Source organism: Bombina bombina, chromosome 10, assembly GCF_027579735.1.
Source record: "Bombina bombina isolate aBomBom1 chromosome 10, aBomBom1.pri, whole genome shotgun sequence".
NCBI lineage: Eukaryota > Metazoa > Chordata > Amphibia > Anura > Bombinatoridae > Bombina > Bombina bombina.
Genome location: NC_069508.1, coordinates 97,920,671 through 97,934,313, shown reverse-complemented (window position 1 = coordinate 97,934,313; position 13,643 = coordinate 97,920,671). Strand labels below are relative to the sequence as shown.

At 34.7% G+C, this 13,643-nt stretch overlaps 1 protein-coding gene across 1 annotated transcript in view; it reads left to right on the top strand.

The window, feature by feature from the left end:
- LOC128640835 (vitellogenin-A2) overlaps nt 1–13,643 on the top strand; it is a 52,606-nt gene that overhangs the window by 16,966 nt on the left and 21,997 nt on the right. The window contains exons 9-25 of the mRNA XM_053693259.1: nt 1,843–2,008; nt 2,829–2,954; nt 3,045–3,263; nt 3,601–3,824; nt 3,911–4,008; nt 4,745–4,869; nt 4,997–5,098; nt 5,968–6,087; nt 7,294–7,483; nt 8,234–8,327; nt 8,577–8,762; nt 10,005–10,152; nt 11,220–11,448; nt 11,537–11,712; nt 11,951–12,616; nt 12,867–12,914; nt 13,140–13,244. Of these exons, the coding sequence (XP_053549234.1) occupies nt 1,843–2,008; nt 2,829–2,954; nt 3,045–3,263; nt 3,601–3,824; nt 3,911–4,008; nt 4,745–4,869; nt 4,997–5,098; nt 5,968–6,087; nt 7,294–7,483; nt 8,234–8,327; nt 8,577–8,762; nt 10,005–10,152; nt 11,220–11,448; nt 11,537–11,712; nt 11,951–12,616; nt 12,867–12,914; nt 13,140–13,244 (3,022 nt within the window). The remainder of the gene's footprint in view (nt 1–1,842; nt 2,009–2,828; nt 2,955–3,044; nt 3,264–3,600; nt 3,825–3,910; nt 4,009–4,744; nt 4,870–4,996; nt 5,099–5,967; nt 6,088–7,293; nt 7,484–8,233; nt 8,328–8,576; nt 8,763–10,004; nt 10,153–11,219; nt 11,449–11,536; nt 11,713–11,950; nt 12,617–12,866; nt 12,915–13,139; nt 13,245–13,643) is intronic.

Here is a 13,643-nt window from a genome sequence, read left to right as displayed (position 1 = left end):
TCGAATTCGAATATCACATTTATAAAACACAATTGTAGACTAGAAACACTATTTCGAATGTCACATTCGAATCGAATTTCACATTCGAATCGAATGTCACATTCGAATACGAATATTACATTTATAAAACACAGTATTAGACTAGAAATACTATTTTGAATGTCACATTCGAATCGAATGTCACATTCGAATTCGAACATTACATTTCGAAATTGAATGAATACATAGCTAAACATTCTATTATTCGAACGAATATTTTCGAATGTTATTGAAAAATTCGAAAACGAAAATTCAAAAATAGAATGTTAGAATGTTATATAAACTTTCGAAATTCGATACGAACGAATGTATCAAAATTCGTTTTAAATTTCGAATTTTTAGAAACATTCGCCCATCCCTATATATACAGTGTTGAGGTTTCACTGTTTTTTTGGGGTGTTTTTTTGTGAGAGAGCACCATCTACTGGGGAACTCTAATATATGTTGGCTCTCTGAGAAAATATATATTTTTTATTCGGATAATATTCCAACAGGCTGTCGGATAACAGTCTGGCCACGAGATGGATAGATAGATAAGGATAGATACAGATCGAAAGATAGACAGATAGATAGATAAAGATCGAAAAATAAACAAATAAATAGATAGACAGATAGACAGACAGACAGACAGACAGATAGATAGACAGACAGACAGACAGACAGATAGATAGATAGATAGATAAAAGCACGTCGCTGGGAGATGGGAACCATGACTAGGTTCCCAGAGGTGGTTGCGGCACCCGAGGCTCCTCTGATTAGAACAGAGCACTCTAGAGCGTATCTGCCCTCGGCTGACGTCGGAACACAGTCTCTCGGACATATGTCTGACGGAGAAATGTACTTCTGTCCATCTGCATTTTGTCTGAGCACCGTTAAAGCATGTCACTCTACGACTATAATGGCCCTTTAACTTATTTTTACTCAAAAATATTTTATAACTGCTGCTCCTTCATAACATGATAGAAAATAATAAGAAATATGTTGTTTGACTAAAGAGATGCTTATCAGCAGAATTTAGTGATTATCTATAAAATCAGCTTTTACTTCTCTTTAAGGCTTCTTACTGAAAAAGTGATAACTTTTACCATACAGCAAATTTGCATATAAGAAACATGCATTAAAGGGACATGAAACTCATTGTTTTCTTTTGGATAGAACGCACAGTAAATTTGATAATAGAACAAAAATGGAAAGCTGCTTTTTTTTTTTAAATAAATTGTACACTCTATTTTAATTATAAATGAAAAACAATTGGGTCCCATGTCCATTTAAAGGGCCATTATACACTCATTTTTTCTTTGCATAAATGTTTTGTAGATGATCTATTTATAAAGCCCATAAAGTTTGTATGTTTTTAAAAAATGTATAATTTTGCTTATTTTTAAATAACATTGCTCTGATTTTCAGACTCCTAACCAAGCCCCAAAGTTTTATTTGAATACCGTCAGCTACCTTCTCCAGCTTGCTCCTGTTTGTGTAAAGGGTCTTTTCATATGCAAAAGAAGGGGGAGGGGGGAGTGTCTTATTTCCCACTTGCAGTGGGCTTTCCAACTGCCTTTTCAACAGAGCTAAACTTAAAAGTTTCCAAGTACGTTGTTAAACCATTTTATACTGGATTTTTATATCAGTATCTGTGCATCTTATTCTTTATAGTAGTGTCTATTACATGCAGTTATATGAAAATGAGCGTATACTGTCCCTTTAAGGTAATATTAACATCAAATTGGCTTCTCAGGATGATTGCCTTATATTTATGCTATATTGTACTGTATCTGTAACCATTATACATGTGTATTTATATAGGCACTGGTTGATACATGCTATCCCACTGATTGGATCTACTGATTCTCTGAAGTTCATCAAGCAGAATATAGATAACCAAAATCTGAACAAACAGGAAGCTGCCTTGTGCATCAGTATGGCTATGCTGCATTCACGTGCAAGTCAACGTACATTGCAAGAAGCTTCTGTAAGACCTATAATAAATTCCTATTATCTTATTGATTTCTATTTATTATTGAAATTATGAACCCTTCCTAAAAAAAATTAAATATGTATCTAAAAACAGAAATCCACTGAAAAATGTATTATGTTATGGCAAGACTAGCAATAAAATATACTACTATTAAGAGCAATACAACTGCTGACATTTTTTCAATAGTCAGTTTCCTTTTAACAATATTGTTGTACTATTACTAATATTATTATTTATTAACCTGTATTTCATTATCTGGGTTAAAGTTTTCTATAATCTTTTTAACAATTAATATGTTTTACTATTTAAAAATGGTGGTTTGCTTCAAGAATCTGTGCACTCCTAATGCCAGAAGAGAAGATTAAAAAATACATATTGCTAAAGTGAAATACATATAAATGTTTTCCTAAGAAAGGAACAATACATAGTAAACCACCAAACTGCCATATGGCCAGAACACATTATAGCTGTAAATTTATCTGGTAGCAACAAATCATTATCAACTTCAAAGGAAGAAAACAGGATTTTTTATTATTTACTTCCAAAACGAAAAGTATTTTTGTAAATGAATGTATAATGTACATTTTGCTTGTTTACCAATATATTGATTTCATTTGTGGGATAAAGATAGATTATTCAGTTTTTTATAAGGACTTCCTGATTACTATTATTTGTGTTAAGCCCTTTAAAGGTCCTTTTTAGATCAAGTAATGGTTTAACATTGTCTATGAACAGTTACTTCTGTGGACTGTAAATAATGCTTACTTCTCTCAGATTGACACAGGCATAACTAACTGGTTTAAATGGTTTACAGGACTTGGTAATGGATTCTAAGATACAGAACAGGCCTTTCCTCTACAAGACTGCAATACTGGCCTATGGTTCCATGGTCTACAAATATTGTGCCACAACCTCATCTTGCCCAGAAGCGGCTCTCCAAGTACGTACTAATTATGTACAACTTATGTATCTCAGTAAGTTCAGAGACCTCACACTTTACTGATATTATGCTCCTATCTATCTTCTATAGCCTCTTCATGATTTAGCTGCTGAGGCTGCTAGCAAGGGCAGAGAAGAAGACATCTCTCTTGCATTAAAGGCAATGGGAAATGCGGGACAACCTCAAAGTATCAAACGTATTCAGAAATTCCTGCCAGGATTCTCCTCCGGTGCTTCCCAACTCCCTATCAGAATTCAGACTGACGCTGTGATGGCTCTAAGAAACATTGCCCAACAAGACCAACGAAAAGTAAATGAGTATATTGACAATATTCCAATTAGCAACACGTATTAGGACTTTGGTAAAAACATTTATACAATATACAATATAAAGTAAGGTGATTGCTGTATTGAAGGATTGCAGCTCCAGAATTTGTGAAAATACAATTAGAATACCAGTAAATTAGATGAAAAAACATTACATAGTGTTCATGACATCAATTACGGTTCTTGACCTTGCTTATTTTTTTATGATAATAAGAGTTTTCCTCAATAATAATTTACAGTCTATACATCTGTCACATTTGTATAGCTTTGTTTAAAAATGTTTTGAAATTGTTATATTTATAATATTGTTTTGTTTTTAGGTTCAGGAAATTCTGCTCCAGATCTTTATGGACCGTAACGTCCATTCTGAGGTGCGCATGGTATCTTGTATTGCTCTGTTCGAAACCAAACCAGGAGTCGCCATAGTAACAACTGTAGCTCAAACAGTAATGAAGGAAAGCAAAGTTAACTTGCAGCTTGCAAGTTTCACATACTCTCATATGAAGGCATTGACCAAGAGCAGACTGCCAGAGCTTCATTCATTGTAAGTCATTATAAGCATCAATAACAAAATCATTTTCACAAAAGTAGAAATGTCACACTTTATGTTAACATTCTCTATATTTACAGGGCTGCAGCTTGCAGTATTGCTTTAAAAATGCTAAATCCAGCTCTTGACAAGCTTGGCTTCCGTTACAGCAAAGCCCTTCATATAGATACCTTTAAATGTGAGTAACAAATACCTGGTACGTCATAAAACAATTATATGTGCAACCTACACATGAGACATTGTTAGATTGCAAATATTTGTAACTCATCAATGGCAATAGAGATAAGACTTGTCTTCAAGCACCACCAACAGACCATAACACAACTTCACATGTAGTTCATTTGTAAGTCATGTACAATTAGTCACCTATGTTCATGTCATATTGTAATGTCTTGGTCTGTTGGTTTTCCCTTATTCAACTTTTTGAACAACTGGAATCAATGACATATATAAAATGTTTCCATCAATTATCTAGGAAGCCCATCTAGTAGCCATGGGCCATATATGGTCCTCTGTACTAGTATTTTCAGCCCTTAGGAAAAGCAGAATTAAGAATATCTGCCACAGTTTTTGTGGCCCGAGGAAAAAGCCAAACTTAAAAATGTGTGCGTTCCAGATTTCTGTTGAGTGGGCAACTCTAAAGAATTCTCTGGAGGACAAAACAGCAGATAGAGGTTACCCTGGTTCATTACCTAAATCCGGCACTGTGCCACTGGCCTTTTTAGACCAGCAGGTCCTCAGTAGTACTTCTATTGTGCGCTTAACCCTTTTTAGGGGGTTAAAGACACATTAGTGCAGGGTCGAAAGTCTTAAAATGACATGCAATAATGAATCAGAGCAGGTCATTTTTTTACCTATTATGGCCCTTTAATCTGTTAATTGGTAGTAATATTTCTTGCATTTTCTTTCTGTAGACAATGTGATGACTGGAGCTACTGCAAATGTTTACATTATAAACAGCCCAAAAACAATGTTCCCAACCTTTATACTCATTAAACTCCGAGGAATTGCGGCTGGTGCTGAGACTGACCTTGTAGAGGTATTTTATTTCTTCAACAAATAAGTGACAATATGTATATATTATATGTCTATGTATAACTTATTTATTACCCCTTTGTTAAATATAATCTTATTTTACACTAAATTTCTTGTTAACTTTTTTATAGGTTGCTGTTCGGGCAGAAGGACTCCAGGAAACTTTAAGAAAACAGAATATTCCATTTGCAGATTATCCCATGCGCAAAAAGATCATGCGTGTAGTGAAAACTGTAAGTGCTATAATAAATCTAATTATTATTGTTGCTTTAAAACAATGCACACATCTATTATATATAAGAGAACATTATGTATATATATATATAGTCTTATCAACAGAGGGGAAAAGTTACATTATGCTTTTGATTGGTTGAGACAACTAGCTTATTCTTGTGGCTTATTAAACAGCATATGGAGCCTCAGTTGTAATATTTGGGATATATTTTAAATGCATTACCTCAAAGTTAAAGGGACATAATCACCATGAGAGACCTTCTTTATTTTACCACCTTTTGCTATAATGACAGTGGCTAACCTTGTCTACACCAGTAACAAGCTCATTTTGGCTTGTTACTGGTATTAGGATGTTATCAGTTAAAGGCACTTAGGGTATGTAGCATTGTTAGCCTTGATAAGTCAGCAGTTTCTGAAAATTAGAAAATCCACACATTTCCAAGCTATATTACATGAAAATTAAGCAAAATAAATAATTAAGTATGTTGCAAAGTTGTTTTACTACACGTAGCTAAATAGTTTATATTAATATATCAATGTGTTTACTCTCTCTTTAATTTATTGCAAAGCTACAGAAAAGTCTTGTAACTACAAGGTGTTTTTTTTTTTATTGTTTTAAAGTCATATTTTTACTTTAATTATTTTATGAAATATAATCATGAGTATAATTTTAAAAGCCTGTCTATATATCACTACACAATTTTCCTAAGGCGAGTGTGTTTCACAACTTTAATATATAAGCCATCATTCTTCTATATTTCAGTATGAATCTTGTTTTAATTGTAACAAAAGAATCTGTTAATATTTTACGATTAAATGCCTTTAAAATATTAATTTTAACCATCTTATTATTTGGTTTATTTCATAGCTTACTGGCTGGAAATCACTGCCTTCTGATGAGCCCCTTATCTCAGCTAACTTCAAGGTGCTTGGTCAAGAGATGCAATTCGCTCAAATCAGCAAAGAAACCATCCAAGAAATAATGCGGGTAACTTTTTTTTATCCAATCCCCAGTTGTGCATAACCAACACAGTTATATTAATATCATTTTCACCTCTGTGATTACCCTGTATCTAAGGGGCATATCTATCAAGCTCCGTATGGGGCTTGAAGCCCCGTGTTTCTGGCGAGCCTTCAGACTCGCCAGAAACACCAGTTATGAAGCAGCGGTCTAAAGACCCCTGCTCCATAACCTGTCCGCCTGCTCTGAGGAGGAGGACAGAGATTGCCGCAATTCAACCCGATCGAATGCGATCGGATTGATTGACACCCCCCTGCTAGCAGCCGATTGGCTGCGAATCTGCAGGGGGCGGTGTTGCACCAGCAGTTCACAAGAGCTGCTGGTGCAATGCTGAATGCGGAGAGCGTATTGTTCTCTGCATTCAGCGAGATCTGTCGGACATGATCCGCAATGTCGGATCATGTCCGACAGGCCTTTCATAAATAGGGGCCTAAGCCTCTGCAGACTATCACCTTATTTCAGTTCTTTTGACAGACTTGCATTTTAGCCAATCAGTGATGACTCCTAGGTAACTCCACAGAAGTGAGCATAATGGTATCTATATGGCACAAATGAACTAGTACAGTCTAGCTGTAAAAAACTGTGAAAATGCCCTGATATAAGAGATGGCCTTCAAGGGATTAGAAATTAGCATACAAGTCTACCTAGGTTTAGCTTTCAACAAAGTATACCAAGAGAACAAATCAAATTTGAAGATAAAAGTAAATTGAAAAGTTGTTTAAAATTGCATTCCCTATATGAATCATGAAAATTTAATTTGACTAAACTGTCCCTTTAAATAGAAACATTTTAAAGAATGGCTTTTACAATCTTCTAAAAAAACAAAGCATATAAGGAAAGACCCCAGATGAACAGAAAAAAAAAATAATGGATAGATCCAAATATATCAGGGGATTTGACAAATATAAGATCAAATATCTTAAAGGGTTTCATTAAACCCTTTTTTTCATAAAGATGGAAAACTAATAATGGGTCATGATCTGAAGTCAGAATATAGAAAGCTCAGGGTTATTTTACAGGAGTGGTGGGGTCACAACCAGTAAGCGATTGTAAGAATAACTGGTATGTGCATAAGGCTATAGGGAAGATGAACTAAGCCTAAAATTTAAATAGAAATATGGACAATCTAAAAGGGCCTTTTTGTTCTTATGTCTGTTTTCTGTATTTCTCTAGTCTCTTTATGAACCAGCAGACAGGCATTCCGCGATTAGAAATGTGTTGAATAAGCTCCTTAATGGTGTCGCTGGCCAATGGGCTCATCCACTTTTGGCTGCAGAAGTTCGACACATTATTCCCACTTGTGTTGGTCTCCCAATGGAATTCAGTGTACACACAGCTGCTGTGATTAATGCTGCTGCTAATGGTAAGATGCGTAATAATGTCCCTTATTATATGAGAATCCGTTGTAAAGTTACATGCAAGAAATATTCAGATATAAAATACAAATTATGACTGCAAGTATATACAAAATACTGGATATGATTAGAATAGAGATGTTTATGTTAGTTTTGTTTGTTTGAGGTCTAATTTATCATGCAAATTACTTTCTAAGTTACTATATACAATATTATATATATATATACACTTTGCTTTCAGATATACAAAGTAAGAATATTATTATTATTATTATTATGATACCTGAAAGAGCTTGGAAAGCAGACTACTTAATAGCTAGATCATGGATCATGGAAAGTATAATTAAAGTAACATTCATTTGCAAAAGTGTCTGCCATTTAATGGGTTCCCAATGATCAATGTATCTACTAGACTTTATTAAAGAGTTCAGTTATTTTGGATTTGAAAAAAATGCTGCTTTTGTAAGATGAAACTACCATCTATAATGAAAATCTCAGCATTACAGGCCATAGAAAAGCTATGTATAAAAGAGGCAGTGACAGTTATCAACCTCCCAGCAGGCGGGTAAAATTCAGAAAGAGAGCTCAGCCCATTTGAAAGGATGTTTCTAAAGCAAATTTAAATACAAATAATGCTTATCCGTTCTTTACTGGATATATTGTACTTTTAAGCAACTATATTTAAATATATATTTTCTTAAATTAACACTGCCTTGTTTCTCTAGAATGTTACTAAATACACTATTTGTATTTTATAGTTAATATGAAAGTTTCACCATCACCAACTAAAGACTTAAGTGTAGCTCAGCTGCTGGAATCTAACATACAACTTCAAGCTGACATCGCTCCAAGGTGAGAAAATATATCTGATACTGGTACTAAGCAAAATACAATATTTGGTGTAAGAATCTGCACATAATTAGTAGATTTTTTTTTCTACCTATTAATAAAATCAATTTATAATATGCGCATTAAGAATTTTGTATGATTTTTTGTCATTTAGTAAGTAACATGAAAAAAAAATATTCTAACAATTAATAACACTCATTAATGAACGTTCTAATAATGGTGTGAACACTCCTAATTTCATTTTAATTGTAGTGTGTCAGTTCATGCTGTGGCGACGATGGGAGTGAACACTCACCTTATACAGAGCGGTATTGAATTTCACGGTAAAGTACGGACATTTACCCCAGCTAAATTTACAGCAAAGATAGACACAAAGGACAGAAATGTCAAGATTGAGTCTGCTCCATGCCAACAAGAAGAGGAACTACTGCTGACAAGGTAGGTTTTTTTCTACAGCTGATTAAATATAGTAATAGACCCAAGACAGTGGCGCACACAGAAACTAGATCTACATTTGTTTAATGACAGTGATTCTTCCCAGAGCAACCTGGTACAACAATTACAACTAACTATAGCATAAAAAGGAGCAATTTTCATTATTTTTACAGATGTAAATTATTGTTTTCCCTAAAAGATTGAATTAATAACAAATTGCAAATATCCATGTGGTTTCAACACAAAGACAAAAGCTTTAATAAGGTTTTCATATACATAGTGTTGAGTTTTCTAGTGCTGTATAAAGACGCCCATTACAGGTTGTGTTGATTGGCTGCATTTATTTCAAATGAGCATTGTAATATGTGTATGTCTTGAACGGTGAGCACTCGCAGCAGATCTTTTGAATTTGTTGAAGTATTACTAAAGTAAAAATTAAACTTACTTGATTCTTACAGAGCATGACATTTTAAACAACTTTTCAATTTAGTTCCATTATTAAAATGTGCTCAGTCTTTTTATATTCACACTTTCTGAGGCACCAACTGCTACTGAGCATGTACAAGAATTCACAGTCTATATGTGTATGAATTTTGTCATTGGATGATGACTGTCACATGGCTAGGAAGTTTTAAAATATTGATTGCTCATTTGATATTAAGTGCTTTTGCATTCTTTTTTATTGAACATGTAACGGCCCTTTAATCTATTGATCATTGTTTTATTGTGACACAAGATCTGATCTACTGATCTACTTTCATCATGATGAGATAGCACTGACCAAGTGTATATTTTATTAACAAATAAGATCACAGTTTGACACCAAGGGGCCGATTTATCATAGTCCGAATGCGGCCAAATACAGCTGTTTCCGAGCGAACATTCAGGCTCGCCGGAAACAAGAGTTAAGAAGCAGCAGTCTTAAGACCGCGGCTCCATAATCGTACGCCTCCTCCTCGATCGGGTTGATTGACAACCCTGCGAATCTGCAGGGGCGGCATTGCACAAGCAGTTCACCAGAACTGCTTGTGCAATGATAAATGCTCACAGCATATGCTGTTGGCATTTATCGATGTCTGACGGACATGATCGCTACAGTGGATCATGTCCACCAGACAAATGATAAATCAATCCCTTAGTATGCATCATAGAGACATTATTGTTTTCCAACATTAGGAAAGTGAGTAAATATTTGAAAATATAGTCTTTAACAATGTCTGATTAATAACTAATTTTTCTTGGTAGATCTCAAGTGTTTGTTGTGTCAAGAAATGTGGAAGATCTGGAAGCAACAAAGAAAACCCCAATCTTACCCAGAGGAGCCGTACAACACATTCTTAAGAAACACTTTGAGACTACCGGAAGGAATTCTGAAGAAGCGGCCAGCATGATGGTAATTAGGATTCTGTATGATGATGTCTTTATATATATGGTGCATCTGATATTGTATACTTCACAATAGACTTGTGCAACTTAATACACACTGAGAGGTCAGTAGTTAATATTGTCTTCAATAAACTGGGCACTCCAATTTAGAAAGTTGACAGTATTTATTAGGTTAAATGAAAATTAGACTCCAAAAATATTCTTATCATGCATATGAAAGAGCTGAAAAACATTTTTTGTATGAAAAAGGTAAAGTTGAAGCTAATTATTTTAATTCTGGACCTTGCATGTTTGATACCAACTAATGTATAATCTCCAGCTGCTTTTTGGCTGATAAAAAAGTACCACACTCTAATGGTAAAATGAGAAAAGTCTGCTTCAGCACATAAAAAAAAACATTGGAACAAACTTATTTACAACAACAACAAAAAAGTAATTAAACCTGCAACAAATTTAAGAAAAGTCCTTTTATACTTAATGTAGGAAGAAGAGTAAGGTTATAGGTGTTTAGTTATTTTAAGGCAACCTTATTAAACTGATGGTTGGGCATGTAGGTGCCTTAAGGCAATCTATGGGGCATATTTATCAAAGTGCGAGCGGACATGATACAATGTAGCGTATAATCTCCACTGCACATCGATAAATGCCGACAGCATACGCTGTCTGCATTTATCATTGCACAAGCATTTTACGATTGGATTGATTTCTGTCCACGGCCACAGAGCAGGCGGACAAATTATGGAGCAGCGGTCTTTAGATCCTTCAGGCTCGCCGGAAACAAGGGGCATCAAGCTTCATTCGGAGCTTGATAATTCGTCCGCCTAGACTTGAAGGAAATGAAAATTGACGCACCTGTATATGCTTTGTTTTTCAAATCAGAAGTGTTTGTGGTGTTTAGCTGCAGAAAAGAAACGATAGTTATAGCCCTCAAAGCAAATGGTAATGGATGAGAGAGATAAACCATAACTTGTCAGCCAATGCTGAGTTTGAGAGATAAGGGAAATTGATCTAAAGATAAAGCTCACTAAACCTCTGTATGAAATAAAAAATAATTGCTAAATTATTTTGTTGTAGGATGTGTCTTCAGAAATGGTGAGCAAGAAATGGGCCTACTCCGCAGAAGTAACAGAACACCAATACTCATCATCTAGGAACACTGATGACTATCGCTACTGTGCTAAAGCCCCTAAATTTGGCTTCCAAGTCTGTCTTGAAACCAAATATCAAAATGCCGGATTCCTCAGACAGACCCCACTATATCGAGCAGTTGGAGAACAGGAAATCAGAGTCACAATAAAACCAGGTATAGGTCTATTTTTAAATGCCTTTGCTTAATATGTAAATATGATTGATACACAGTGTAACCCTTTTTTTACATTTATATTACACAGCTCAAAGTGATGCACCAATTGAAAAACTTCAGCTGGAAATCACAGCTGGAACTAAAGCAGCTTCCAAGATCATTGCCATGGTAACTGATGAGGATAAACAAGGTGAACAGCTTGAAGAGTCTGAGGTTCATCTGAGACTCAAAAAGATTCTTGGAATAGAAGATATTGAATATAGAGTAAGTTGGAATGATATATAAAAAAAAAATTTTTTAAATAAAAGTTTATTGCTTTGTCATTAAGTTAGAATATTTAGTAATATTAGCTTTCCTGTTCTTGGAATTTTTATAATTTATGTATATACAACATTTATATCATATATGTGTTTTTTTGTAAAATACTATTTTTATTACGTATAAATAATATGTCTTTCATTTTAATATATTTAGAGTTTTCTTTTTTCATGACACATTGTAGGCCAGAAATGAAAGTTTACGTCAAAATAAAAAAGGCAACAAAAAGAGCAAAAACGCTAAAACCCCAGAGACAGACATTGTTGAAGCCAGAAACAAAAAGCCACAATCCTCATCCTCTTCCAGTTCTTCCAGTTCATCTAAATCATCTAGTTCTTCTAGTTCATCTAATTCACCTAGTTCTTCTAGTTCATCTAGTTCACCTAGTTCTTCTAGTTCATCTAGTTCTTCATCAAACTCTTCTCCTTCATCTTCATCAAGTTCATCTCAGCAATCTAGGCGCCAAAGGCAACATCAAGGACAAAAGAATGAAAAAGATATTGTACCTTCAGACAATTTTCGCCAGCAGTCACAGAGAGACAGACAAACGGCTAAAGGGCATCATCAGCAGAGTAGTAGCAGCAGCAGCAGCAGAAGCAGCAGTTCCGGCAGCAGCAGCAGCAGCAGCAGCAAAAGAAGCAGCAGTTCCAGCAGCAGCAGCAAAAGAAGCAGCAGTTCCAGCAGCAGCAGCAGCAGTAAAAAGAGTAGCAGCAGTAGCAGCAGCAGTTCCAGGGGTCAAAATAGCAGAGCCCAAAATAAGCATCATCAAAACCATGGACAGCACACTCAGCGCAGTCATGAACAGCAGAACCGTCATAACAAACATCTGAGAGATTCTCACCTCCCTCAGGTATTGTAATAGAAAGCTGGGCTAGAATATGACGCACTGTGTTACTGGGATCTGGGAATCTTAATTGTAAATGTTAGTACAGTTTTAATTCATTAACTAGATTGATTTAACTTAGCAACATAAATGAAGCAGGAAAACTTATAAAGATGCATTTTTTATGTAAAAAGTTTACTCTTGAACGTATACTATTTTTTTTCTACAAGAAAACTAATATTTGCTAATAACTATATACATTTCCTTATTCATCTAGGTTCAGCGTGAACTCTATAAATTACGATTTAACCCAGTACGCAGACAAGTAAGTGTATATATAATTATTCTTAAAGATATTTAATATTATTATTTATTATATTCTCTATACATTAAATATCTTTCACACACTGTAAAATTCTCACTTCTGTAGAAGTAAGGCTCTCATATAATACAACAACTAATCCCAGAGGATATAATTATGTGTTATTAATAGTTAAGCATGTGATAACAGTAATCTCAGGATTTAATGTTTCCTATATTTATTTCCCAGAGGACATCAGGGCAGGCACAGTCCTCACAATCCAGCTCATCAAGCAGTAGCTCATCAAGTAGTAGCTCATCAAGCAGACAAAGTGGTGGAAGACAATCACATCGCGTAAGTCACAAAGTATTCTGCATTTTCTATTCTACATAGGACAATTTTCTTTTAACTTCTGCTTAAGTAGTTAAGAAGAGACTTAAAGGCACATTGTACTATAAAATCAGTAGCTGCAGAGGATTACAATGTAGGGGAGAATTGCTCCTTTAAGTTTGCGTTTGTGTATGCAATAACTGTTTTTGCTCAATGAAGCCTCAATCCATTGTTCACAAGAACATGCCCATGAAAATGGGATAAGTCTAAATAAATAGCAGACCACCTAATTTTATCTATTTCTCTATACTCAAAGGCCTCCTTAGCTTACACAATGGCCAATACTTAGAGAGGAAGCAATTAAAAATGATCATTAAAATAAATATCTGTTCCACTCTACACTCGGAACTTGATCGATGCTTG